A 27,497-nucleotide genomic window follows, 5' to 3' on the forward strand; every position below is an offset into this window, starting at 1 on the left:
TTTTCAGAATCTTAAACCACTAGTAACAAAAGTGAAACTGACCAAATTTGCCATTTTTACCTCATCCCGGGGGCCATGTGACCCAGGGTTACATGGTCTTAGGTGTGAAGGGCGAGCAAGTGTGTTAAATTTGATGATAGAGCTCTCACACTGGCCGCTGGAAAGTCAAAATGCATATATGCATGGCACCTCATGGCAAATAACAGAGGATCATTGAAATGAAGAGGTTCTAGTATATTTATATTACCGACCCCCCCCCAAAAAAAATAAAATAAAAATAAATACAAAATAGACAAATACCAACATAAACCTTCATTTTGCTTCATGACCATTTTTATTGGAACACGCGCAGAGCATTTATAAAAAGAGCAAATGAGGCATTTGATGCAATTGGCGTGATTTAACGCAGATATTACATGTTAGATCTCCGGAGAGGAAGACGTCAAAGGTGCTCAGGGTGTGTATGTTTGAGTCACACCAAAATACGAGTGAAGAGGAGCATGCGAAAGTTTAAGTGGAGGGAAAAAAAAGAAAAGAAAAGCAAAACCAGTTTAATAACCTGCATCATCTTTTCAAGCAGAATCTATGAGAAGTGTGTAGGAATTAGCGACAAGGTCAACATTCAGACATAACATGTTACATACTGTACATACATGAGGTGTTTGTGTGTCGACAACAGTCACCCTGGCTTATGTTCGACTCTAATTTTCAAGGAGATCCTCCAATATTTGAACTCAGTATTTGCTGTACGGACTTCTGGAGCGAGAGTGAGACCGGGAACGGGATCGGGATTGCGATTGCGATTGGGACCTGGACCGGGACCGATACCTCCTAAGAACACAAGGAGGAAAGAGGACAAAAACAAACAAAAGAGATCAGTAATATGGACATAAAAGTTAATTATGGCTCGATTGTCACGCCAGATTTCATACCGATGACTATGGCTAAACAATGTCTGCTTTTGTGTTGATGACCTCATGACTGGAATACCTGCATCTTAATATTGGACTTCCTTTATGCCGATTTGAAGGAATCAAAAGCTTCTTCTTCTCTGTGTCCTTGAAATCTGACCACTACTACTTCATACCTTGAAACCACCAAGTGGCTACTTGTGGAACAACAGGCGGCCAACATAAGGAATGTAAAAATTTGGCCTTGGTTATCGATTGAGTAATTGGATAGAAAAAGGATTTTGCATTATTTGACTACAAAATTAATGGAAGCTGCAGGTATTATTGTCATCCACTACAGGTCGCCATTCACACTTTCCACACTACAATATGTGACTTTGAATGTTTGTGGCGTCACCTGGTGAGTGCCATGGGTGTCATAGTTCATTTGGCTGGCTGCTGTACACATTTTCTACATGTTTTTTTTAATATATATTTTTTAGTTACTACTTGTTCAATAAAAGTGATTGAAAGTGCATGACGTGAAGAGGAAGAGGAGTCCTCACATACCTTCTGGATGAGCTGGAATCTCGGCCTGAGGGACAAGAGCACACAGAGGCGCCATCAGAACGCAAGCCAACGCCACAAGAACCTCGAAAGCTGTCAGAACGCAGCACGCCTCCAAATGCTACTAAAAGTTACGCATGTGGCTTTTTAAAATTGAAGTCAACCTTAAACATTTCTTGACAATAATATGATATATGTGACCTCACCCGTCTAAACATGACATTTTGATTAAGATCACATTTGTGGATTAGGAGTTATGAAGCAAAATCCAGCTGTTTTTATCCATCTCAGGGGGCGGCCATTTTGCCACTTGCCGTCGACTGAAGATGACATCACAGATGCTCAGGCAACAACCAATTACAGCTCACCTGTTGTTGTTTTTTAAGCTGAGCTGTGACTGAGCAACATTGATGTCATCTTCAGTTGACAGCTAGTGGCAAAATGGCCGCCCCCCGAATTGGACAAAAACAGCTGGATTTTTGTGCTTAAATTATATTCCACTCACGCAATATTAACCAGAATAGTGGGGCTGGATTCTGATCTAAAGATATGCGATCATCTCCAAATTGAAAGTGTGCCACTTAAGCAATGCAGTCTTCAACTTTCTATTGCCCGATTGTGAGATGGCGCTGGTAAATGTTTGCTCCGGCGAGGCTGCTGACCCTCGCGGTCTTACCATATTTGGAGGGAGAGGGCGAGTTGCTGCTCTGGCGTCCGTACTGTCGCTCCCATTCATCGCGGGCTTTCTCGCGCCGCTCACGCTCCCTAAACACAGAAGCCTTGAGGTCAGACCGTTGCAACACACTCAAATACCAAACGGTCCACCTGCGTATACAAACACAGACACGCGCGCGCGCGCGCACGCACACGCACACACACACACACACACACTGCCTTACTTCATGCGTATCTTGCGTGCCATGGCTCGTAGTTCTCCCTCTCTCTCCTGTGGAACAATCACAGGGCAATAAGAGAAAACGGAGGATAGGACGGTCTTTGTTGACACACGAAAACACACTAAGCAAACTTATCAAACACACTATAGTCATAGCAAACATTTTCTGTGTTTTCATCTTTTTCAATTTTATATATGAGATTTTTTAGGGTTGATTTTAAATGTATTCGTATCAGGGTTATTTTAGTTTGGGAATTTTTTATTTGAATTGGTTTTTATTTCATTTTGAGTTTTGTTGGTTTTAATTCGTTTTCAAGGTGGTTCTGTTAGTTTTAGTTATTTATAAAATACAAAATTTTAGTTTGTTAGTTTCAGTTTAAGTTTTCTTTTTTTTTATGTGTATTACTTGAGCGCAATATTTAATAAAAACCATGGTAAAATGAAAAAAGTAATGCATTTCGTCTGAGTTAAAGAAAAAAGCAGGCGAGCCGAAACATTGGAGCCACAAGTCAAGCACGCAAATTTGTCACCCAGGACGGAGCGACGTCATCTGAAGGTGCTTTTCTATTGGCTGCTGCTAGATGACATCACTTCTGTGTGACACACTTTCAAACGTCCTTATAATGGTTAATATTGAAATATACTTAAAATCACACATAAATTAGCCCCAAATGCGCATGTATGAAATTAATTACAAAAGACTAAAACAAAGGACATTTTCGCTATAATTATAGTTAGTTTTGTAAACATAAAATGTAGTTTGTTAGTTTTTGTTGTTATTTTATTACCAAAATAGTTTTTCGTTAGTTTTCGTTTGACCCTTGATTAATATCTGCGACTTGCTGTGGAAGTGAGTGATAATTTCATCTTAAAGGAATACTTGACTCATTTTCAGCAGTAAAAAGTTCATATTTTGTCCAAAATGAATTTGATAACTTCATTATTTTTCATGTACAATTGATACCTTTAAAAACTATTTTTTCCACTTGCTGTCGACAGAAGATGACATCACCTGTGCCGAGGAAGTAATCATGGCTCATCTGTTTTTCTTGGCTTGGTCAGCAAACTGAGCCATGATTGGTCGTTACCTACTTCCTCAGCACAGGTGATGTCATCATCAGTCGACAGCAAGTAGGAAAATTAGTTCTTAATTGTATATGAAAAATAATGAAGTTATCACATTAATTCTGGACAAACTGAACTTTTTACTGCTGAAAATGACTCAATGAGTCACGTATCCCTTTTAGTTTGTAATTTCGCACAATAAGGCTCAGTTATCCATCCCATTAAAAATATTAATATATAAAGTACATATCTTTTCACAAATAAAATGTATTTTTTGTTCATTAAACAGTAATCTTATATCTATTTTGGTGGCACACACACACACACACACACACACACACACACACACACACACACACACACACACACACACACACACACACACACACACACACACACACACACACACACACACACACACACACACACACACACACACACACACACACACACACACACACACACACACACACACACACACACACACACACACACACACACACACACACACACACACACACACACACACACACACACACCTGTCGTTTATGCTCCTGCTGCTGGATCTTCACCTGGGCCGCCTTCTTATCCGCCTTGGCTGCAGGAAGGGGCAACAATCAGCAATTATCAGCTAGAAAATGGCAGGTCGTGCTTCTTGTTGTTGTTGTTGCACTCACACTGCCTGTTGAGGGCTTTCTGCATGCGGAGCTTGAGCTTCTCCTGTGGCGTCAGCTTGGACTGCGGGCGACACCGTTGTATTAGCAACTTGACAACAGTGCGTTCCAAACAATTGTGACGCGTACATTTTGGATGAGACAAAGTGGGCAACAGGAGAATGAAGTACTTTATCATCTTGGGAACCTTTCTATAAAAGTGTCCAGTAAATTCGAAATAGACAAAAAAAAAAAGAAGAAGAAAAGAGCACGGGAGGGTGAGGTTTGGTAGATTAATGCGTGAGGACAGCCGAGGGAGCAGCGAGGGACGCTACGTGAAACAAGAGCAAGTTCAGGTCCGGCGAGTTCACAAAAGAGCCAGTGGCGCTTTGCCGCCGACACACCCAGCAGTGGGCTGTTCAAACCTGGCCAGGCAAGAAAAACGGCAGGTCACAACACCGCAGGCGAGTCGAATGCGGGAGGGCGAGCGCAACTCTTGACTGAGAGGCCTGGCGTGTATGCAAAGCTACGACGACTCTTTGCCAGGAAAAGATGAACAAGCAGCGGCAGAGAGGAGGACGAGGACAGCGCACACACACACACAAAAAAAAAAGAAAGGAAAGTCCACGATGATTGACAGTTAACTATGATCACGCTCCGTGATCTCACGGTTTAGAACTGCAGGACATTGAAATATGTTCATTTGTTTAAACACGTCCAGACGTTTGTCCACACCCAGCAAAGTCATAATCACTTGGTTTACACACACACTCATTAGCCAGAACAAACCAAAACTAAAAAGTCAATATTAATAACATGCACACTACGACAATAATGTCCAGTCCACTGACTTTCCTCACTCTTATAACATGGAAGCTTTGACTAAGGCATAAATGTGTGGGCTTAAAACAGAAGAAAGATTATTTTCAGGTTGCGACAAGGGGCTTCTACGTCGGCGCGTGGTGGACGGACGGCGGCCATGTCAGCCTGTCAGGGATGAGGGAGGCGTAGTAGGCTTTAGCAAGAAACCTCTGCCATATCAAATTCTTACTGACTTTGGCAGCTCCCGTCTTTTTACCACCCGCTGTTTCAGGCCTGCAGGGACGACAAGGAAGTGTGGAGACGTTAGGACAGAAAACAGTGGACCTTCACCTGTAGCACGCAGCAGGAGGTTTACACTTTGGATTGGGATTTTTTTTTATTATTACTTGCATTCCAAAAGGAAAAAAATGCTGTGATGCGCTTTTATCTTTACATCTTTATAGTAATAGTCAATTATCATTGAAATCAATAGTATTGTCCTTTTTATGCCATCAAATGGTCGGTAATTTCTTAAAAATGCGATTAGTTTTATTTTATCTCAGATGTTTTTCTTTTTTTTTGTATGAAAATGAAGATTAATGTTTAAATGCTGCAGTGCTAAACACTGCTTGTGCCGCTAAGTGTTAAAGGTTTTATAATGGCTACTACTAGAAGAGATTAAAAATTCTCATAAATATAGCATGTCTTGTAATGCTATCAAATATTTTTTAGAATAGATTAATCTATTGATTATTCAATTGATTAATCTGATTAATTTTAATTTTGCATTAAAGTGTATTACCAGTGATTAGTGTTCATTTTGTACTTTGTATAGAATAAAAAAAAAGGGGTATTGATGTTGTACAATGTTACTGGTTCGGTCATTGTTTTCCAAATTAAAACAGATGTTTGCAAATATCTTATTTTGATTAAACACAGAAGATAATCAGTCTTATTTTAATAAAATGTTGTTACTAATATTTACATTTTAGGCCAAAACTTGGTCGGTAGTAAAGCATTTGTGATGGCCACAGTCTCTAACCCTGAGAGACTTTGAGGTTCCATCATACATCACTACAAACTCATTAGAAAAATCCAAGTAGAGATGTTTTCATAGTTGATTCATATACTACAAAAAATACTGCAATTTATGTTTTGTGCCATTAAGTGCACACATTTTGTGATTTGTTTACATCTGACTTTCCTGGCGGTCCTTGGTCGGGTTTACAGCTAAATCTTTTTAGAATCAAGCATTCAACCGACTATATCATCGATTAATTGGACAGAAATTGAATGTCTAAACAAAATTGAAAGTGCACCAGCAGATATTTCTATCCTTCACCACTTGTGGGGGAATTAAATTACATTCTAAGTGGCAGTTGTAGGCTTTATTAAATTAGCTAAAATTGCTAAGTTACCTTGTGTCGCAATCAGCACTCTATAACAGTTTTGTGGCTAGAAAACAGCGTAAGGATAGAATAGAATAGAATTCGACTCCGTCAACCAAGGACCTCCTATATATATATATTGGACTATTTACGCTCCATGGTCTTACTTTCTTAGTTTGTCGGTAACGGTGTTAGCAGAAATAGGGGGTCCTCTGTTGTCAGGGGAGGGGCTGTGGTTGAGGCGACCGGGCGATGGCGAGGGACTGCCACTGCCGCTCTCGCCCCGCCGGTGACCGCCGCCGCCACGGACGCTTCGCCGAGAGGAACCCCCCTGCCGTGAACTGGAGCGGGATCTGAAAACCGAGAGGAGCTCAGGTCGCACGCATCTTAAATGACCGTTCCATAAAAGGACGAGTCGCCACCTTGTCCGTCTCCTCGAAGAATATCGCCTCCTCTCCCGAGCTCGCTCTCTGGGCCGCGATCTCGACCGCGTGCGCTCGCGTCTCCTCCGGGACCCTCCTCGGTCACGCGAGTGCGAGCGGGAATATCGTCTCAAGCGGGAGCGGGTCCGAGAACGCCGGCCGTCCCTTCCGCGACGCGTTCGGCGGCGTGAACGGGAGGATGAGGAGGAGGACCGTGATGAAGAGTCAGAGGAGGAGTATGAAGGGGAACGACTGGATGAGGATTTTCGTTTCCTGAACAAAAACAGACACAAAGTTTCTGTCAGAAGGGTCCAGCACCAGCCTAATTGTTGCCTACTACTGAAGTCTACAATTGATGATGCTATTACTCTGACGAAACAAAGTGCTTTATTATTATCATTATTGCTTGTAATCTGACATGCAGAATTTGACACCTGTCAAATCGCTTAGACCATGTTCACACGACACACATATTTTCAAAAAAAAAAATTCTATTGTGTTTCGGTCTTTCAGCCATTGGAAAACTTTTTTTTTTTTTACCAAGGTAAAAAGACTCCATCTTCAGCATTTCAGTGCGATTGGAAATGAGCCACACGATCTCACGTATTTAATAGGGACATTTTTAAAAACTGACGAATGTTAATGTCTGGAAGAATGATGTTCTGTACAATAAAAAAATTAATAGCTAAAGCTTACACAAAAACTTCTACCTCGATAATTTAAAAACCATATTTGTGTCACTCTGAACCATTTTTTAGCCACTACCGGGTTTATCGCACAGACATTTATTGCAGATTGACTACTTTACATCTTTTATTTGCAGGGGTTAACATCTACTACTGCAGTCTGGAAAAGGGTTCGATTTGCTGCTCTTTGCTTAAAAAAAATAAAAGTCACGAGGAGCTGGAAAAGTTGCCAAATAAAGCAACAAAGTGGCGTGTTGGCAAAACTGAACAACTACTAGTGCCATTGCAACTAATTATGGTAACAAAAGCTGTAGTCTGCATTTGCTAGCAGTATTTTAACTAAAGAACATCAGACACCTTTTTAGATTCCTAGGAAGTGCTGTATTTATAAAAAAATAAAATAAAATAAAAGCCACTAATAATAAAATAGCGGAGGCTGATTTCATTTTCTCACAGCCTCTGAATCGACGTGCTGATTATCAATAGAGGCCTCAGACAACCAAATCAACTGACTAAATGCACGCGAGAGCCAACAAATGTGTTTTCATGTGGACAGAGAATATACATTTTTGAAAGATTTCTGTGTAGGTGCAGACCAGGTCTAAATCTCTTGGCACATTAATGAATTAATTAATAAACCTCACCTCCAATAACAGTTAAAGAAAAACAGCACCGAATGCAAGGAATCACCCTTTGCCAGCAATCACGTCAACAGACTAACCAATGAAAAGTCAGGAGAAAAAAAAAAAGTCAGGACGAGGGAAAGTTACCGACCGGGAACCCCTGCTATGACCTGCGGGGTGCTGCGCGTTGGAACTGTGGCTGGCCGGCGGGGGGGCGGCCTGCGCGGCGGCTGCCGCAGCCGCAGCCACCGCCACGGCTTCGTCGTCGCTGCCTCCGAAGCTGGTGATGAAGGTGATCTTCTCCGGACCGGGGGTCCGAGAGCGCGAGCGTGACTCGGAGCTGGATTCGGACTGCGGCCTGTGAAACGAAATGAAAAGCATTGCTGAAGAACAAACCGAGACCACAACAAAATTGTAAACGAAAGAAACGAAGGGTGAACTCACCGTTTGTAAGGATCGTATGTTGGACTATCTCTCCTGGCGTAGCTGATGGAGGAGCAAGAAAAAAAAAAAAAAAAAAAAAAAGTAAAACATGATTTACATATCAAACACATACAGAAGAATCTAAATGCATTTTTTTTCTGTAATCAACTCATTCACTGCCATTGACTGTTATAGACGTCAAAAATTAATTTGAGCTATTTCTATTAGTCTAACATTTTTTCCCACTTTTGTTAACAAGAGTATCAAAACCTAGATTTTTTTTTATTGTACATTTAGAAAAGATATAACATTTGTGATTAATCATGAGTTAACTAGTGAAGTAATGCGATTAAAAATGTTAATTGGCTGACGGCCCTAATTTTTAGTAATCTTTTCTTTTCTCTTCTTTTAAATCGCGTCAGGCGATTACATTTTTTAATTGTAATTAATCGCGCGACTTCAATAGTTAACTCATTAATCACAAATTTTATATCTGTTCTAAATGTACAATATATTTTTTTCTAGGATTTCATACTCTTGTTAATAATAGTGGAAAAACATTTTAAACTAATAGAAATAGTTCAAATGAATTGTTGACGTCTATAGCCGTCAATGGCAGTAAATGAGTTAAAAAAGATAATTAAGATTGGGATATGAAACTAATTATAAATTGGCCATGTACACAGTGCAGTAATTGAATATTGTATAGTTTATGTAGATATATTCACCTGGGTGGGCTGATTTGTCGCCCTTTTAGTCTTTTCTCTCTGAACTCTCTCCTTTGTCGGCGAGAACGACGGCCCTTAAATCAACAAACATGTCGCGTAAGGTAGAAACAACAGACACACACATCTTCCAAGAGACTCCCTTACAGAGTACATGGCTTTCTCCGCCTCCAGCGCCTTGGCATGCTTGATGGCCTCCACCTCCTCTTTGTCCTTCCTCAACATCCTGACGGGCACAATTAGGATGCACGTTTAAGTCAAGCTAAACACCTTCTTAATGACATTTTTATTGCTGCTCAAGAATAAACACGCAATGACAAACCCCACAGAATGCCCCTAGGGACGTCATGACTATAAAATTCCCTCGTTACCATTAACATGGTGGAGTGTGAAAATGATACTGTTTAAAATTAGTCAGTGCTGTTTGTAGAAAATGCCTCTGCGGTTGTCTTGTACTGTATATAGGAAAATAAATTAATCACTGAATTCTGGCTGTTTGGCTCAATGGAAAATACATTGAACGGGCACAAGAAGTGTGAAAATCTTACAATTTGATTGGCATTGAAATGTGTTATTATTCTAAATGTATAGAATATTCACATTTTGACAGTGCTGCATTGTCACAAATCCCTCATAGGTGTCCTACATAACTGAACTTACATAAACGACAAATATGAGGACAGCGCTGCTTAAATAGTGGAAATAGCACCACCTGGTGCCATTAATGAGAAATACAGAGCAGGTATACAACAGCAACAACAGACTGTTTTCAATTATTTTAATGGAGATAGCACAGTACCCTAGTAGTTAACACTAATGGCCCAAAGTCAAGTTTGCGCGGGTTCAAATCTCAACCAAGAGCAACAAGTTCTGACGATTTCCTTGCCTTATTGTCAGATAAAAATAAATCCATGTTATCATGACTAAAAATACAATTACAAACAGATGACCTTAAAATAATCAGAACATCTCAAAAGTATAATAAACATCATCGCTAATAAGAATTTAATATCTGAGTCATCTTAAATTTTTAGTCATTATTATTGTTGTTGTTATTCAAACTATGTACGCCTACCTGAAGGTGGTTTCCATTTTGTGACCAATACTAATTTGGTTTTCTAATCCTATTCTGAAATATTATTTAATTTCCATTTGACGACAGATATTTGCTATAGTTGAATATAGAGGTGAGGACATTCTCCCGGTTGCACGTTGACATAAAAAGTGATCGAAATGACACCTGACAAAGTCTCCTTCGGCCATTCCGTAGGGAGTGGCCGTTTTGTTGAGCTCCCGCTCCTGCTCGTGGCTCAGCTCGTCAATGTCCACCTCCACATCTGCAATGCACAAACACACAGGCTAGCGTGGCACCTTCGCATGCTTAACAACCGACTCGATTCATTAGAAAATTAATTATACTAAAAGATCCATAAAATGTATATTTACCTAAAAACATCTCCAATCAGCACAAACTATTACGATTAGCTTACAAGAAAAAGCTCAGCCTTGAGAAAGACAGAATCAACGCTTTTGCTCCAGCTCACCAATATCTGGGATGACCTCATCTTCTTCGGATTCACTGTTCTCCGAATTGTCTTCGTCTTTGTCCGAGGCGGCGTCGGGTTCTGTCACAGTGCTGTCCTCGTACGTGTAACCAATGGCAACCTTTTTCTCAGCCAGCCTGCATTTGAAAAAGAGCGCATGTACGTACTTCCACTTACACATTTACCACGCTCTCTCACAAACACAGGCGAGGAAAAACTATCTAATGGACATACTTTTTCTTCTCTTCCTCGTTTGGCTTCTGTAGGCCACCATAGAGTTCATCCACGTAGATCTGGTACAAACACTGATCCTCGGAGACTGCGGCAGGACACCAGAGAGTTGAAGCAGAACATTGCAGCAAAAAGTTAGCCTCTAAATGGCGCGTTAATGCACAGTTACTGAAATATTTAACGTGTTCATCATGATTTTGATTCAACGAGACAATTATCACTTGCTATTATGCTGGATGTCAGACAATACATTACTGACTGTTGGCAAAGTCATTCTGCACCAAGCCTCTGTAGCGCTCGTAATTACACTTCCTCTCCTCCATCTCCTGGTCAGGGGTTCTGCAAGGACGTAGGAGATGATATTATATTAAAAAAAAAAAGAAAAAGATTTGTGTCTGCGTCGTTCATAAACATGAGTAACAAGAATGAAATGCAGAATGAGATCAACTCACGGTGTGGTGATGAGCGGAGGCGTGTAGGTGGGGACGTAGTCTAGGTGAGCCCGCACGTCAAAACGGTCAATCATGTTGTTGGCGTCACCTTGCCAAGGCATCCTTTAGGACAATATACATTTTTTACAAAAAGTCCAGTGAGCATTAAAATATCACAGGAAATGAAACAAAAAGAGGTTAACAACACAAAACGCAAGAGTAATATGAGTAGTGTGCGTGTTTGAATGTTTTTTACATTTTGGGATGTTCAATATCATTAATTTTTCAGACCAATACCAGTATCGATATACAGTACCTAAACTACTAATACGCATGTTACATACAATTTTAGCCCCTTCGGACCCATAGATGATAGCAGTGGACATGACATATTTGCATGTCTAAGCCAATAAAACGCATCATTGGGATGATGTCAACACTTCTGGTTCATGATTGGATCCTAGCTAACCAATCACAATTTGATTTGCATGATGTTAATGCTGAAAATGTTACATATAAGCTTGGTAAGTTTACAACATGTTACAGCTATATTATCCTGGCATCCACAAAAACAAATAAAAACATTAGATACCCCCCACCCAAAAAAATTATAATTCCATGTTGTTCTTATGTGGGAAGAGTCAAAATCAGTAAAATAAATAAATAAATTGCCCAGCAGAAAAAAAATGCTGATCTGAAGGGGTTAAATCAACACAATGACAGGTAAGTGTGAACAACTTCTTTCCGATGAAGATGATGATTCACTAAAGTGTCAAACTGCCACAGTGTGGCGCCAACTACAGGTAAGGAGAACTTGATTGTTATTATTTTATTTTATTTTTTGTGGTGGTGGCTGGGCTCCAAAACGGCGACGAGGTGAGTCTACATTATTTCACTAAAAAGCCTGGAACAAATGTACCTTTATTTACTATAAATAAGTATTACATTAACCAAGTAATGCATGAAAATAAACAATCTTAAATTGAAGTCCGGCAGGACTGATAACCTGCTAACCACTACAATTTAAGAACAGGTAGAACTCACACAAGGCTACAAATCTTAGCAGCTGCGATAATCATTTTATTTTTGTGTAATAGCTGAACTGTTGTGTCAATTTTCTAGATCGCTAGTGTGCGTGTCCACATGTGTTTTGATCCCTTACATGTTGATGGGAGACTCCGCAGCCAGAGCCACAGCAGGATCCAGGTGGATCTTGTAGGCTCGTCCATGAACCTGAAGGAACTGCGCCGGATCCTTTTTCTAAAAAAGGAGACAAAAATGAGCAAATGTGGAAGTGTCAACTTTGCTCCCATGGCTGCCCCGTTGTTGCCTAATGTTGTTTAAAGTTTTAAGAAGCTGCATGAGTCGGCTCAGGTCAACAGAAAGTGGCAGCCGCAGAACAAGTCAGAGGGATGCAAAAAACGAAGCAGCGGCGAGGCAGAACGATTATCATCACGCAAGCAAGCGACATCGTCGCTTAGGATTAAGGATGGAAAATGTTCAGTAAATTTTCATGGGAAGATGAGCTGGGGAATTTCGGAAACTTCATGGGAATTGTGGGTAATATAAAATAACTGTATCACATTGAAGCATGAATATGAACATTCTGTTTTGTTATAAGCAGACATCCAGGGAAAATAATGTAGTGATTCCATCCCCTATCCAACAGTAGCAGCAAATTCTCAAGCAAAATGAAAAATAAAAAATTCATCTATCCTCAGGGTTTTCAAGTTTAGCTTGTTAAACTCTTTCCGGCAATGAGCTCTTCCTATTGAGCAGTTCTTGTTTGAAATCTTGATGCTTTAAATCACAATTAAGACCAAATAGATTTTCCTCAGCTGCTGTACTGTATTTAAATTCACAATTAAGAGCCAACATTCAAATCAAATCTCTTGTTTATTCACATTTATTGTGATTATTGCTCCCCTTAATCTCCCTTGATTTGGTTCCCACTTTTTAAATTCCAGACTTTTGCAACTCTACTTACGATCTTCTCATAGTACTCTCGACGGCGCTCGCCACGTCGTTTGTAGTCGACCATCATGCCACGGAGCTTGCGCTCGTGCTTGCGGGCCTCCTGCCACATGACGGCGCCACTGGGGGTGGGGGCGCGGCGGGGCACGGTTGCTGCAGTGGGGAAAAGGAGAGGAGAGGGTCTGGTTAAGTTTTTTATTTTTTTTATACATGGAGGTCCCACTAGGGACTCTTGGGCAACTAATCAATTTTGTCGATTCATTTTATGGCTGCTGTTATGGAATATTTTTAGAATAGCCCGTTCTACTGATTATTCCCCCCAAGTAATTGGATACAAATTAGTTTTGCGTTATTAAATAGCTATACAAATGCAAAATGTCCATGTGAGGTGCAGGTTTAACTATTGCCTATTTGGGGTCACCAAGTGTACACTGTAGCATCTGTGACACAGAATGTGTGTGGCTGTAAAAGGCAGGGTCAGTAATCGAACTGTTCAATTCTTCAAAAGACACGTAATAAAATAATAGTACAGAGAGGTATTTAAAGCCGTGGGGCGATGGGGGGGGAAAAAGCAGCACTTTCGGGCCGAGCGCTTTAATTGCCAGCGCAGACTTTGTAGTTGTAGTTATCGTACGATTCACGGCAAAATTACCACCGCATTTGAGATATTAGAACTGAAAATTAAGAAATGTTGTCTTTTAACATCAAGCATTACTCAAAGTTTTGAAATTCAAGTCAGATAGCAATAGCATTAACAGTGACTGAGACTGTTGTGAGAGTCTGTGAAGTAGTAAATCGTCACTTTCTACCACTACTATCGTACAGTACAAGAATAAGCACTTACACAGGTTAATAATTGTTGACCTAAGAACCTAAAGAGCCATTCGTATTGCTATCTGACAGTGTTTAAACGTCCATTTCTTTCCCAGTCCAGCTTTTTTTTTAAAACCCATTTTGGCACACACAAATAAAGACAGATGTTTTAAAAACATCGCAGGAGTTTTGTCATGAGCTGCAGCGATTTGACTGATAGCGCGTGTAGTCGTTGGGGCCTCTTTACCGAGAAGCTAGTTTAGCTTAGTTAGGCTATCAGCGGCTAATTGCACCAGAGCAAAAGAGAAAAAAACAGTCTACGTAAGGAATGTTTAAAAGGGCATATTTAGTGACATTTACCATGGACACGGCTTACCTGTTTTACGGGCAACAAATAGAAAACTGGGTTATATTACGCTGATCCAGAGAGCCACCGTACACGCCTTCTTCCGCGCTGCCTTTCTTGTACTTCGTCAACTTTAACTGCGGTGATAGGACAACGCGCCCCCTGCTGGACTGGAGCATTACTACTGCATCTAATTTATTCATGTTTTAATGATTCTGTTTGGGTTAATAAAAGGGAAAAAATTAAGACAAAAGTTAAAGATTAAACCCTGAAAATTTTTGTTTTTTAAAACATTTTAGAATGCATCATTCTCAAATAAAAAATGTTGAAGCAAAACATGTTTATAATCTATTTTTATAGTCAGCTATTGATGAATGAAAATTAAATTTAATCAAATGATGTCAAATCAAAAATTCTAAACAATGAAAATTATTCTGCTGTTAAAAGAGCATATTGTAACTTATCCATGTGGTTGTTCGTCAAGCATACATTCACATTCATGTACAGTATATTAAAAAATATATACGAAAAATAATGATTTCAAGTTTAAAATGCATCTATAACTTTATAGTTTGTATTGTGTTGGGGGGGGGGCGGTCATTTAAAGTGGGTGACAAGCAATAACGGGAAACAATCTTTGGCTTTATACATCATCCAAGCTTATATTGTCAAGCTCATTGTTGTGTACAAATGCGCAAAAAACTAAAACTGTTCTACCATTTTCACGTCTCAGTGGTGAAATTAAATTACAATGAAAAAAAAAACAGTTAAAATACAATATAAAATGTATATTTATTTACTTATGATGTATCCAAATGAGTTTGAATTAGTGTTTAAACTAAAATATAAGGATAATAAAGTGTTCCATTCCAGACTGATGTCACAACTTGGACAAAGTCGAAGTGCATTTTATGCACTCCAGACTTTAAAGTTGAATCTTCTCTCCTGTGAGCATGCATGTCATGAGTGACATCCTGTGGCACACAGCAGGTGTAGAGCGTGCGCTCTGTTTCCTCCATTTCCTGCTAAGCAGGACGGTTACAGGAAGCCTTACCGACCGGCTGCTGTTTGCACGGGCCAAAGTTCACGTTTGTCACATCCACTTAGTCATTAACGGTCTTTTCTGCATCCCTGTTGTCACAAAACGCCTTTCCTTTTACTCACAGTTAATGAGTTTATGCTTTTAACGCACACCATCTGGCACATAGCTATAAATGTGAGACTACCAGATATATTTTTCCACCAATAAATTTTTGGTCAATTGGACCTAGGGCATGTTTAATTATCCAATATTGTCAGTGACTTCCCACTGTTCCCAGTACTAAAAAAATAAATATATTATTAATATAATCAAATATAAATTATTTTTTATCTCATTCATTACTAACCATTCTAATCGCTATTCAGTGAAAATAAGTTTATTTTCAGAAAAAAACCCTACTTTAAAAAAAGAATAATAATTTAACCTACAACCAGTCGTGACTGGTCAGTAGAGGGTGCTAATGTACCACCCGAACGCTGCTGATGCAGTTGCGTAGAAGAAGGCAAAACTGAGAAGGGAAAAAAAAAAAGAAAGAAAAAATATAATAAAGTATTTCAACATACAGTGTATAAATCTATATTTTTGAATGAGAAGGATAAATAGTACACAGATGATAATAATAAGTAAAACTGATTTGTTTATTTCTGTTGTGACGTAACTTTCAGTTTTGTCGCAAATCTCTCCCCCTTTTTTACTCGCGCAGTCAGTCCTCGTCGTCACATCCGGGAACTTTTCAATATGTCATAAATTCAGTGAGGTAGATTCAACTGAGACACATTATTATGAAAGTATTTGTTACATTCCACAGTGATCACAATTACAAAACCCTCACATTCAGACTGTGGCAACAAACTCTCTTCTCTGGAGTGGTTACAAACCAGAACAAATCCAAAATAAAACCTCAGCGTAATTCTGAGGACATCCCCAAAAAATCAGTTAAATGCACTTTTATTACAGAACGGCAGTAAAACAACAAGAGTGATACTCTCAGACTGAACCACGGTACAAAAAAAAGGGAGGCATCAATATTTACAATATAGTTATGTACAAAAACTATCTTACAAGCGGAATGAACAAAGGTAGCATCACAGAAGCAACACAGGCAACAGTGTATGGTTTTAAAAACATTTCATGAGGCCTTAAAGCACAACTTGGAGGATTCTCTCCGACTCCTTACATATTTTATATATTGTCTTTCACGCACAAACTCGGATTGAGTCCAGTTAAATGTGTTGGAAAGTGAAGCTTCTCGTATAAGAAGATGCGCTGGCTGGCTTTAAATAATCTCACATTCAGTCCAGTTGGACTTTAAATAATCATCCATTCATTCGGTCATTGAAAGCCCGCTGAATTATTGTAACTGACTGTTTCAGGCCCTCAGTGGTCACTACGGCGCATTTCCACCACAGGAATGTTACTCTGGAATCTTTTGAGGACTGTTGTGTGTCTGAATTCAGAAGGTACACTCAAAAATGCTGAGGAAACATTTGGGGTGGGGTCTGCAGTGCTGGCTTTTGGACTCATCCACACTGACTAAACTAAACGAGGCCAACTTGAAAATGTTTCCTCTTTTCCGATCAAAGTCAGCAAAGGCTGTCTGATTCTTGGCTTTCTCTCAAAAACGACCCTGAGTCGATTATACAGTTGTGTAGGGTATCTTAAAAGTGATTTTCGGTTCATGTTAAATCTGTTCAATATTCACGGTGGCAAATCGGACCCACTGTTCTCATGGTTTACTCATGATTACCAATACAACACACCACATACATAACATCTCTATCGACAGTTGTGAATCTTCTCCTTCAAACCAGGGCTGTCGTAGTACTGGGATTACAAGTACCGAGTCCTAAAAGTCCTTGGAAGTTTTGATGAAAATGCTCATGACATGATCTGAGGAGTCTCCAGGACACGACAGGCCAAACAAGACACGTGGACCCTGTGAGCGAGAGAGTGCAAAGTAATGCAGGATGAAATAAGCCTCAGAGTTGAAGCGTCACACTTGGAGCTCGTGGTTGTCTGTGCAGTGGATGCGGTTTAGTTTCTCCCGCTCCCGGTTGGAAATATCCAGTTTTGGGACGCGGGCCTGTTTTGGCCCAGGAGACGACGAGTGCGAAGGGGCCGGAGAGGGAGGGAAAGTCAACTCTATTTCCTCGTAGCAGTGCGGACTAATTGCGGCGGCGGCCATGCCGGGTGGCGTCTGAACCAGTGGAGCGGCAGGAGGCGGGAGGGGCGGGGGCACGAGGTGGTCCAGATTTCGGATTAGGTTGACATATTCCCTCTGGTTGTTGATTGTGCTTTCCTCCGGCGGGACGGCCTGCTGCTTTTTCCGCTTGTGCTGAAAGTGGGAAAGGACCAAGGCACACGCGGTGCAAGCGCACACCATCACCAATGCCAGGACGCCCAACAAGACCATGTAGAAGCTGATGCCCCCTTTCGTGTCCGACATTGCGCCTGGAAGGGATTGCGGAAATACATTATGAATCATTCCAAAAACTGTATCAACAAACATTTATCTACTATCTTTTTAGCTAGCTAGCTAGCTAGCCATTGATAGAGCTGTCAAAGTGTGAGGTGACTAGTTAGAAACTTCTTTCAGTGTCTGTCTGTCTGTCTGTCTATCTATCCATCCATCCACTTACCTGGACAGTGAGGGCCAAAACAAGGGCTCTTTAGGCTGAGGCACTCGTTTCCACGGTAACCCTCAGGACAGGCACACATGTACCTGCCATCGATGTTGTGACAGGGCATCCCATGCAAGCAGGGGTTTGGGTTGCACACATCCAGTAAAATCTGAAATAAAAGTGTGATGTTAACAATGACATGAATCATTTACATTTGCTGAGTTACATTTGCTGACTTGCCTCACAGAAGATTCCAGAATAGCCCAAAGGGCAGTCACAGGCGACAGCGCGTTCATCCTTCGCTGTGCACCGCCCTCCGTGCAGACAGGGGGCGCTGTCACAAGGGCCGAGGCGAATTTGGCAGTATTTGCCAGAGAAGCCAGGTGGGCACAAACATCTGGACCCTGACATCTGGTCCTACCCGAGGCAGTTTAAAGTATATTTAGTGTTCAATTTGTGAACATAAAAATTATTCCACAAAATATTTGGACTCACCTCACAATGTCCACCATTGAGACACAAGCTCTGGCAGCTGGTGTTCCCTAATAAAAATAAAATAAAATAAACATATAAATGCATAATTATTTACAACAAAATAAAAAAAATTAAAACGCATTAATAAAAAGGTAGGATTGTTGCTGTGAAACTGATAAATGCCACACTCACTGATGTCACAGTTTGGCCCCGCCCATCCAGGAAGACAGTCGCATAGGTAACCACCAATCAGGTTGCGGCAAGAGCGGGCATGGACGCATATTTTCATTTCACACTCATCGGCGTCTAAAGGGTGAAAAAAAAAATCAGTTGTCATAATCACAAATTAGCAACATTTAATGGAGTATGTGTCCAAATAGAATTTTTTTTAAATCAATTTCAGGCATGTTTGACGTTGTGGCGCCATTATGATGACAGACGGTGGTGGCGGAATGATTTCAGAGTGGCAAAAGCAATCAATTTTGGTAGGGAAAAAAATCATTAATTCAGTAGCCCAGTGTCCCAAACTCTGGTACACAACACAGATGATGTACAGTGACACGTTAAAGCAATGAATGAGATCTCTACTAGGTTGAATGTGCCAGTTTTGTTTAAAGTGGTACAAATGTGATTTTAGCATTTAGCATAACATTGAAAAGGTTATCTTACAATGAAGCCACGCATGCTTTACTTGCATCATACATCTGGTTCGCATTATAAGCAAAGTCAGGGATTTCTGATGTAACTAATTTAAATCCAAACCAGTCGGAAAAGGCAATAGGCTACTTCCTGCTAAGTAGCTTAGCAACCGGCGCCATAAAAATGGACACGCATGCGAACGCATGCAGATACAGAGGTTAATTGTACCCTCTGACATCTATTGGAAGATGACTTTTTCCTCTTATAAAAATGCCACGGGTCCACCTACAGTAATAGCTCAAGTCATTTATCACTTGACTTTGAAAGCGGTGCGTATGTGTGTACTATATTACATGGTGTGTGCAGCTACGGGGGATTATCAAGTGTCAGAGTTATGTATCACTTTAACACAGTTGAGTAGGACGGTCCATCACAATGAAAAATTGATCCTTTTTTTTTTAATGCTACAATCCCCAGGCAGCTAGTGAGTGTATACAATGTGTGTGTATGTGTGGCCTGACTGTACACAGTATTCTCTCCCCGACAACCATCCAGCACACGAAGGCCCCGAGGAAGATGTGAATGAATGCAACATTCTGTGAGAATGCACCCCTGAAGGGTGGATGATGTTTGCGGTTTAAAATGAACAGCGCACCACTAAGGGGAACAATTTGATCACATTCCGTTCGTTGAAATGACGTCGCTTTACTGGCTGTGAGCAGCGCAGGTCTAATTGAAATTGTAATCAGCGGCTATAAATGAAGGATTTTGAAAAGGATGCTGCGTGTGGGAATGGATGCGAGGAGGCCCCGAGGCTCAGTAATGAGAGTTGTTTTCAAAACAAGTGAGAGTTCATCTGAAGGTCGTCAGAATTTCTATTTTAAACTCGGCGAATATAGTTCTGGCTGTTTTATGCTTTAAACATTTTTTTTTTAATTATGCTTCATGGTTCACATACTTTGATACTTTGATTTGACAGCACAAATAAATAAATAAAAATTATAATATAACAAATAAAATAAATAAATAAATGCAAATTAGAAAATAGCACTAATATTAATAAAATTACAAATAAAATTAAAAGTGAAAGAAAAAAGAAAGAAAAAAGTAGGGATGTTCAATACCACTTTTTTCAGACCACTGCCAGTATGTTAACTCAGCTTTTGAATAATCACTGACACCGATACCGCGTACCTTTGATAAACAAAATTTCTCCCAAAAACGATTACCGATTATTTTCAAGAAAGACCTACGTATATCCCAGTATAGCAAAAAACTGCATGAAATTAACTCATTCAGTGCCATTGACGGCTATTGACGTCAAAAATCCATTTGAACTGGGCTGGCATTGAATGAGTCAATGGCAATTTTTTATCTTCTAATTTCTCGTCCCTGATTGTAAAACGACCGCAAGAGGGCAGACAATACTGGTATTGCCATGATAAAGATATTATTCACCTATCCCTAATATATATATACACAGTATTTGTTAGGAAGAATCACTCAGTTTGACTGCCCCACTAAGAAGCATTCCAACAGCGTTCCCAACATGGCTGCTTGCCCGGCAAGGCTTTAATATTGACCCACTGACCCAGCTGGCAGGTTCTGCCGCTCCATCCAGGCGGGCAGAGGCATTGGTAACCTCCCGGAGCCTCCTGACAAGTCGCACCTGGTCCGCAGGGGCTTCGGTCGCACTGCCTCACCGCTGCGAAGACAAAACATCCGTGAACAACTCTCCTGCGTAATGATAAAGTGTGCATCCAAGACATTTTGCATGTGTGTCACATGCGCTATGCTACCACGTGATAAACCATGCAGCTCCGGTATGCGGACGCTTCAGAGGCTTTAAATATTTTCTGCTGCTGTGGTTTCTGCGTAAGCAGTTATAAATGCAATCATCAACCCCGGCACGTTCTCATCTTCCGCAGCCAGAGAGGTGGAGGAGGAGCGAGTTCGTTCAAGGGGGTGGGAGATGGGAAATGTGACAGGGGTTCAAATGTCTTGTTCCACACATGTCAAGCAGGAATCAACAAAGGAAAAATATGGAAACAACTCCAATGTCCGTCTCGTTTGAAAGATATGTTGGGTAGTGGGTAACACTTACTCTCCAGTCCTGTAGACGGCAGTAATGGTCATTACAAAGGAAGTGCCAACTTCAATACTGTCTACCGATATTTAATGTTCTTCGGTAGGTTAGGTAATGTTTGTGTATTCCTGCTATATAACAAACGAGTTATCTAGTTTATTGAGGGCACATACAGAAGGTTTTAAACTCGGGGTGTCAAAATTAGTGCAGTAATTTTGAGTTAATTTAAAGTTTCTTTAACGCCACCATTTTTTTAACGGCCCTTACTTGGAAAGCCTGCACTGGGGGGATTCCAGTCGCAACGCAGCAGACACGTCCACGTCCAAATTTAGCAGTAATACATTTAATAATAATGCATATATTTGTGGGGACTGAGGTCAAGTTGTATTTTCCAATTTAAAAAATATGCAGAATTTCACAAGTTGCTGCATGTTAAAGATTAGATAGCTCTTAATATATAGAAAGAAAAATGCACTCAGCTGTCACCAACGGCTCACGGAGGCAATCATGCCATCTAGTGGCAGTAAAATGACCTAAACTCAAATCAATATCACATCTCGTTTTTACAGTACATCTTTTTAATTGTATCTAAATTTTATGAATTATTATGAAAGACTTCCTGTATTTCTAATAGTTTAACCTTTTTACCACTTTTAAGTGTATGAAAAGTTGTATTTCTATTTTCTACCATTTTATTGTACATTTAGAACAGATATAACATTTGCGATTAATTGTGAGTTAACTATTGAAGTAATGTGATTAATTACGATAGAAAAAATTTAGCGCCTGACACCTCTACTTTACTATTAACATTAGAATACCATGTTTAGACTAGTGGGTACATAAATACACTATTGCAATAAAAAAAATTATTGCCTTGAGTTCCCCCAAAACATCAAAATATATGACTTGATGGCCGAGTTCTCATACATAGATGTCTAATAAAATCCTTCCTGTATCCCTTATTACCTTTTTCCACTTACTGCACATAACCCAACAAGCATTTTCCACAGATCTGAACCCGACTCCTACCCCGCACAATAATAAACCAGCAACCGCTCGAACAACTAAACAGGCAATTCCAAACAAACACAGAAGACTTTCATTAATATTGCTCGTACATACAACCCGCATCCAAGCTGTGTTGTGGCCACCCAAGCAACCGACAAAAGCAAAACTAATTGCTCTCGTTGTTCGTCTGCTTGTCATAATAATAACAATAAACAAAAATACATCTTGTTGTTGAGTATACACGCCGGGCAAATCCTGATGGCGAGGAAAATCAGGGATGCGTAACGTCGCCTGTTTACAGTCTCGGCTCTGACGTACGATAACCCGTGCGGTTCAATCTCGTCTGAAGCTACACACACACACACACACACACACATACTTTCACTTATATGACGCACATGCACGCACGCCGCTGTGACAGCTCGCTTGTTACTCCACCAAAACATGCTTGACCTTTATTCTCGCTTCACGGCGCAGACATGGAGTTGATGAGGTTTGAAGGGAAAGTGCAGCAAAGAGCATCCAGACACATCTTTGCTGGAAAAATGACATTTGTGTATCTATTTATATTTATATAGAGCTCTCATCATTTGTTCTTAAAGGGAAATTATGCGAAAGGTAAAAGAAGTAACCACATAGTAGACATAACAACATGGTGGGGCTGTTCCTTTCAAAGTACGAGAAATAAAAAAAAAACATTTTTAAATGGATGGTGCTTGCTTGCACAAAGAGACCCAATTATTTGTATCCAAGCTATTAAAACAACATTTGTTCTCATTATATTTAGAAACTCCACCAAAGAAAGCCATGAACAGCAAATCTGGTGATTTTTCATGGTGTTATTGGAGACTGCATACAGCATCCCGAGGAGATGGTTAAGGCAAAAAAGAAAAGAAAAAGTCAAAATATTACAGGAGGAAGTCAACCCCCCCCAAAAAATCTATAGCAATATGTTCTATGCAGCCTCACTAGTCTAACTAGCAGGGGTGTGAATTGCCTCGTACCTGGCGATTCGATCCGTATCACGATTCATCATAGGTCACGGTTCGATTAGATACCGATAAATCATGATACGTCGATTATTGCGATTTTTTTTTTTTTTTCAAAATTTTGAAAATACTAATCAGTAGTGATAGACAAATGAGGCTTCATGATGTGATGAGGAGTTTGACTCCTCTAGATGGCACTCTTGGTTTAAATGGGTCAGCTAGCTAGCTAGCTAGCCAGACAGACAAATTAAGCTTTATGAAGCACCTGTGATATTTTTTTACTCCTCTAGATGGCACTCTTGGTTTATAAGCTAACCTCAAATAAGATGTTTTGTTGAATATTTCCATCAAAAATTTATGTTTAAAAATTGATTTGGCCGCATATTGAATTGATACGAGAATTGTGCACGGTAATATCGCGATATATCGCCAAAATGATTTTTTTTAACTCCCCTACTAAATACGGTATTCTGGTTAATATTGTGTTGGTGGAATAAGCAGCAAAATCCAGCAGTTTTTTGCAATATCAGAAGGTGGCCATTTTTTCCCCACTCACTCACTCATTTACTCACAGGTCACCTGTTCTCTGAAGTTGAGCTGTGATTGGTTTTTAGCTGAGACATGAGAAACTGTGATGTCATCTTCAATCGACAGGAAGTGGTAAAATGGCCGCCTTCTGGTATTGATAAAAATTGCTTGATTTTGCTTCATAACTCATATTCCACAAATGTAAAATTAATCAGAACGTCATGTTTAGACTAGCGAGGTCACATATAACATATAATTGTCAAGAAAAATTTAAGGCGGACTCCCTCTTTAATAGGGTTACGATTGTAGTGTGTTAGCATGTATGATAGCCATTCACCATCAGCGCAGGTCTGCCCGGTCCAGCCTTCGGCGCAGACGCAGCTGAAGCCCGTTGAGTCCTCCACACAGGTGGCGCCGTTCGCACACGGCGACGACACGCACGCGTGTTCGACTGCCGGGAGGAAAGAGGAAAGAGGCGAAGAACAAGCTCTTCATTAGTCCCTTGGGAGGATGTTGTATATAAACTGGCAGATTAGACCTAGCAGTGTTATAATATACTCGCAGGGAACTTCATTAGGTGATGTACAGGCATCTGGATATGCCGTGTGTATAGTACATCATAGTACAGGATAATCTGGGGGATAGGCATGTACCGAAACCAACCAATAGTTGCTCTGGTAGGCTTTTCTTGACATGATCTGCTTTCAAGCAGACGCCTGCAGTGAAGATTTTGTGCCGACGTTGACAACTGATAAGAACTGTTGATAATTCCTTTCACCTTGTCTAAGTCCCCAATTGAAGCGGAATTAAAAAGACAGCCCCAAAGAATGAACGCATGTCATGCTTCACTGCTGGCATGGTGTTCTTTTGGTGAGGAGTGGTGTTGTGTTGTGTTTGCCCCAAACATATCTTTGACAATTGCAGTAGGGCCACAAAGTTTAACCTTGGCAAAAATCTTTAAAGAAACACATGTGGGGGAAATGAAATAAAATGAATGGAAATTGATAGATGAAGTCCAAATTTGATTTGCAGTAACTTTTATGTTTGATTTAATCATTATTTACATATAGTTCTTTTGTTTCCCTATATTTAATGAGTGCAATGTTAATGTTCAAATAGTGCATCATGTTAAAGTGGCTTACCATTAGGGAGTGTCTTAATTTTTAGTTAATTTAAAGTTCTTTTAACGCATGATCAACGACCGTCCTTTACTTGGAAAGCCTGTACTGGGGGAATTACAGTCGCAAACGCAGCAGACACGTCCACGTCAAAATGTAACAGTAATACATTTAAAAATAATGGATATGTTTGTGGAGACTGGGGTCAAGTTGTATTTTACAATTTTTTAAAAATGTGCAGAATTTCACAAGCTACTTCATGTTAAAGATTAGATCGCTCTTAATAGCCGTCACCGACGTCTTACAAATGCAATTATGCCATCTAGTGGCAGAAAAATGACCAACAAATAAATATCACACTACAGTACAGTAAATCTTTTTAATTTCAACTCAGATTTATGAATTATTAAGAAATTTCTGTATCAATGACGAAAAAGATGCAGCCATATTTCTATTAGTTTAACATTTTTTCCACTTCTATGTTAACAAAGGTATGAAAACTTAGAACAAAAATATTTTATTCTACATTTAGAACAGATATAACATTTTGATTAACCATGAGTTAACTATTGAAGTCATGCAATTAATTACGATTAAAAAATGTTAATCGCCTAACACATACTTACCAAAATATTAAACACACTTTATATTTTAGCGTTAGTCAAACTACAACCACGGCAATAATTGGGCCATGAAGTGACCTTGCTAAAGTTTCACTCACCAATGTCACAGTTGCGCCCCCTGAAACCTTCCTGGCAATTGCACTGATACTCGTTGGGCTCCGTGTTGGTGCAAGTGCCGCCATTTTTGCAAGGCTGGTGAGTCCCGCAGTAGTTCAGGTCTGAAACACGCACAGTGGTTTGATTTAGGTCACAGAATGGCAAAACATTTAAGGCATATTAATAACATTCTTAATCTGTTTGGAAAGCATTTTTGTAAAGTGCCTTCAATATTTTACAGAAATAAAAACCAAACATTGCGCACACACATTTGCGCAGTGATCCCCATCTCTTTTGTCTGCACCTGCAGGACCCCGCCTACAGTTACAGGCTCACAATGGCCGTACCCAAGGCTATCACCTTTCCACTACACAATGTAAAGTCCCATGGGCAGTGGGGCCGGGGTCTCGAACGGGGTCCCGAATTCCCCCACCCACACTGTGGTTGGAGGGGGCCTATCTTGGGATCATGTTGGAGGATCTTTGTAAAAGTGTGCTGGGAAAGGGAGAGCAAGGTGAAGCTTTTCTTAGCGGGGGGGGGGGGGGGGGGGGGGGGTTATCGCATCGAGAAGATCAGTATTGAGGGAAACGCCTGAGAGGGTGTGACAAGAACCGCACCAACACGGAAAAAAATATGATTCTTCATCAAAGAGGGCTTCGTTTGAGGATGTGGTCACATGCGTGTAACAGCAACCCTTTATTGTATGTATTGTAAAATAAAGACAAACACAAACACAGGCAAATTATTTTCTTTACTATATAAATGAAATGCAATATAAGAATGAATATACAGTATATAAAAATAGAAGTAAACTAAAAAAAGAAAGGGAAAATTATTGCTAAAATAGAAAAAAATGAATGAATGAACTGCATGAAATTAAAGAACATTTAACTAGAAGAACAATTTTATATATATATATATATATATATATATATATATATATATAGAGATATATATATAGATAGAGATATATATAGATATATATATAGAGATATAGAGAGATTTAATTACTGAATATTGCATAAAAAGTAAAAGCAAATAAATAAAAAATATATTGCGACCACACAATTACCCTTAATAATATTAATATTAATAATAATGCAATAACTGTGGGTTATTTAGAATAAACAAAACCAAGAATATTATCTACATATTAAAGGTCAATTTATGAACTACAGTGCATGAAATGAATAAATAAAACTTGAAGACTTTTTTTTTTGTAATGCAGTAAAACTAAATAAAAGATCAACAAATATAAAAAAAATACTACTATTATTATTAAAACAATGGTTACCAAATCATAATACATATTATGCAATATATAGGCAATATTTGAAATATATATAATATACCTTTGTCACACAGCAGACCTCCCCAGTTGACGTCGCAGACACACTGCCAGGGTTCAGTGCAGCTCCCGTACACACAACCTGGGAACGTCACACACTGATCGCACAGAGACCCCGTCCAGCCATAGTGACACCTGAAAGAAGACGGGAGAAACAGGGTACTTTTACATTCTCTGGACTGACGTGGCGTCCATTCTCCCACGCCACAGATAAGCACCAATTACAACACTTGCACCATAAACAATAATCAAAATTTTAAAAAAAAATACGTGCAGTGTGGGTCACTCACGTGCATTCACCGGGTTCGGTGCAAAAGCCGTGGGCCTGGTGACATCCTTGCCTGCACACCGCTGCAAAAACATGCATACACACATACATTAGGAACTACAAAACTAGCACAGCCATGTCCGGAGATACGCAATGAAATGGTTGGAAATTGAAAAT

At 39.9% G+C, this 27,497-nt stretch overlaps 2 protein-coding genes across 3 annotated transcripts in view; both read right to left on the reverse strand.

The window, feature by feature from the left end:
* Positions 1–311: 311 nt before the first annotated feature.
* Positions 312–14,609, reverse strand: clasrp (CLK4-associating serine/arginine rich protein). Of its 2 annotated transcripts, XM_086080823.1 has the most exons (21): positions 14,508–14,609; positions 13,332–13,471; positions 12,507–12,604; positions 11,366–11,467; positions 11,173–11,252; positions 10,917–11,001; positions 10,683–10,819; positions 10,379–10,475; positions 9,286–9,364; positions 9,142–9,215; positions 8,435–8,476; positions 8,142–8,348; positions 6,682–6,954; positions 6,427–6,612; positions 5,126–5,165; positions 4,095–4,155; positions 3,957–4,015; positions 2,357–2,403; positions 2,134–2,222; positions 1,461–1,485; positions 312–831 (listed from the first exon to the last, which is right to left on the reverse strand). In XM_086080823.1, the coding sequence occupies exons 2-21, from the start codon at positions 13,428–13,430 to the stop codon at positions 735–737; spliced, it is 1,977 nt and encodes a 658-aa protein (XP_085936949.1). In that variant the 5' UTR covers positions 13,431–13,471; positions 14,508–14,609; the 3' UTR covers positions 312–734. The 2 variants fall into 2 exon arrangements, 1 of the variants encoding a protein (XP_085936949.1); XR_015095589.1 differs by lacking the exons at positions 312–831; positions 1,461–1,485 and having other exon boundaries at positions 5,122–5,165.
* Positions 14,610–16,179: 1,570 nt separating this feature from the next.
* Positions 16,180–27,497, reverse strand: part of LOC147171339 (uncharacterized) — a 36,367-nt gene continuing 25,049 nt past the window's right edge. Inside the window, exons 5-14 of the mRNA XM_086081080.1 lie at positions 27,343–27,403; positions 27,057–27,187; positions 25,707–25,826; positions 24,205–24,318; positions 20,845–20,958; positions 18,807–18,920; positions 18,636–18,682; positions 18,381–18,557; positions 18,159–18,309; positions 16,180–17,970 (exon numbers count right to left, since the gene is read on the reverse strand). Of these exons, the coding sequence (XP_085937206.1) occupies positions 17,513–17,970; positions 18,159–18,309; positions 18,381–18,557; positions 18,636–18,682; positions 18,807–18,920; positions 20,845–20,958; positions 24,205–24,318; positions 25,707–25,826; positions 27,057–27,187; positions 27,343–27,403 (1,487 nt within the window). The 3' untranslated portion in view covers positions 16,180–17,512. The remainder of the gene's footprint in view (positions 17,971–18,158; positions 18,310–18,380; positions 18,558–18,635; positions 18,683–18,806; positions 18,921–20,844; positions 20,959–24,204; positions 24,319–25,706; positions 25,827–27,056; positions 27,188–27,342; positions 27,404–27,497) is intronic.

This window comes from Leptonotus elevatus, chromosome 7, assembly GCF_054856555.1.
Source record: "Leptonotus elevatus isolate MCC_2025b chromosome 7, RoL_Lele_1.0, whole genome shotgun sequence".
In the NCBI taxonomy this organism is placed as follows: Eukaryota; Metazoa; Chordata; class Actinopteri; order Syngnathiformes; family Syngnathidae; genus Leptonotus; species Leptonotus elevatus.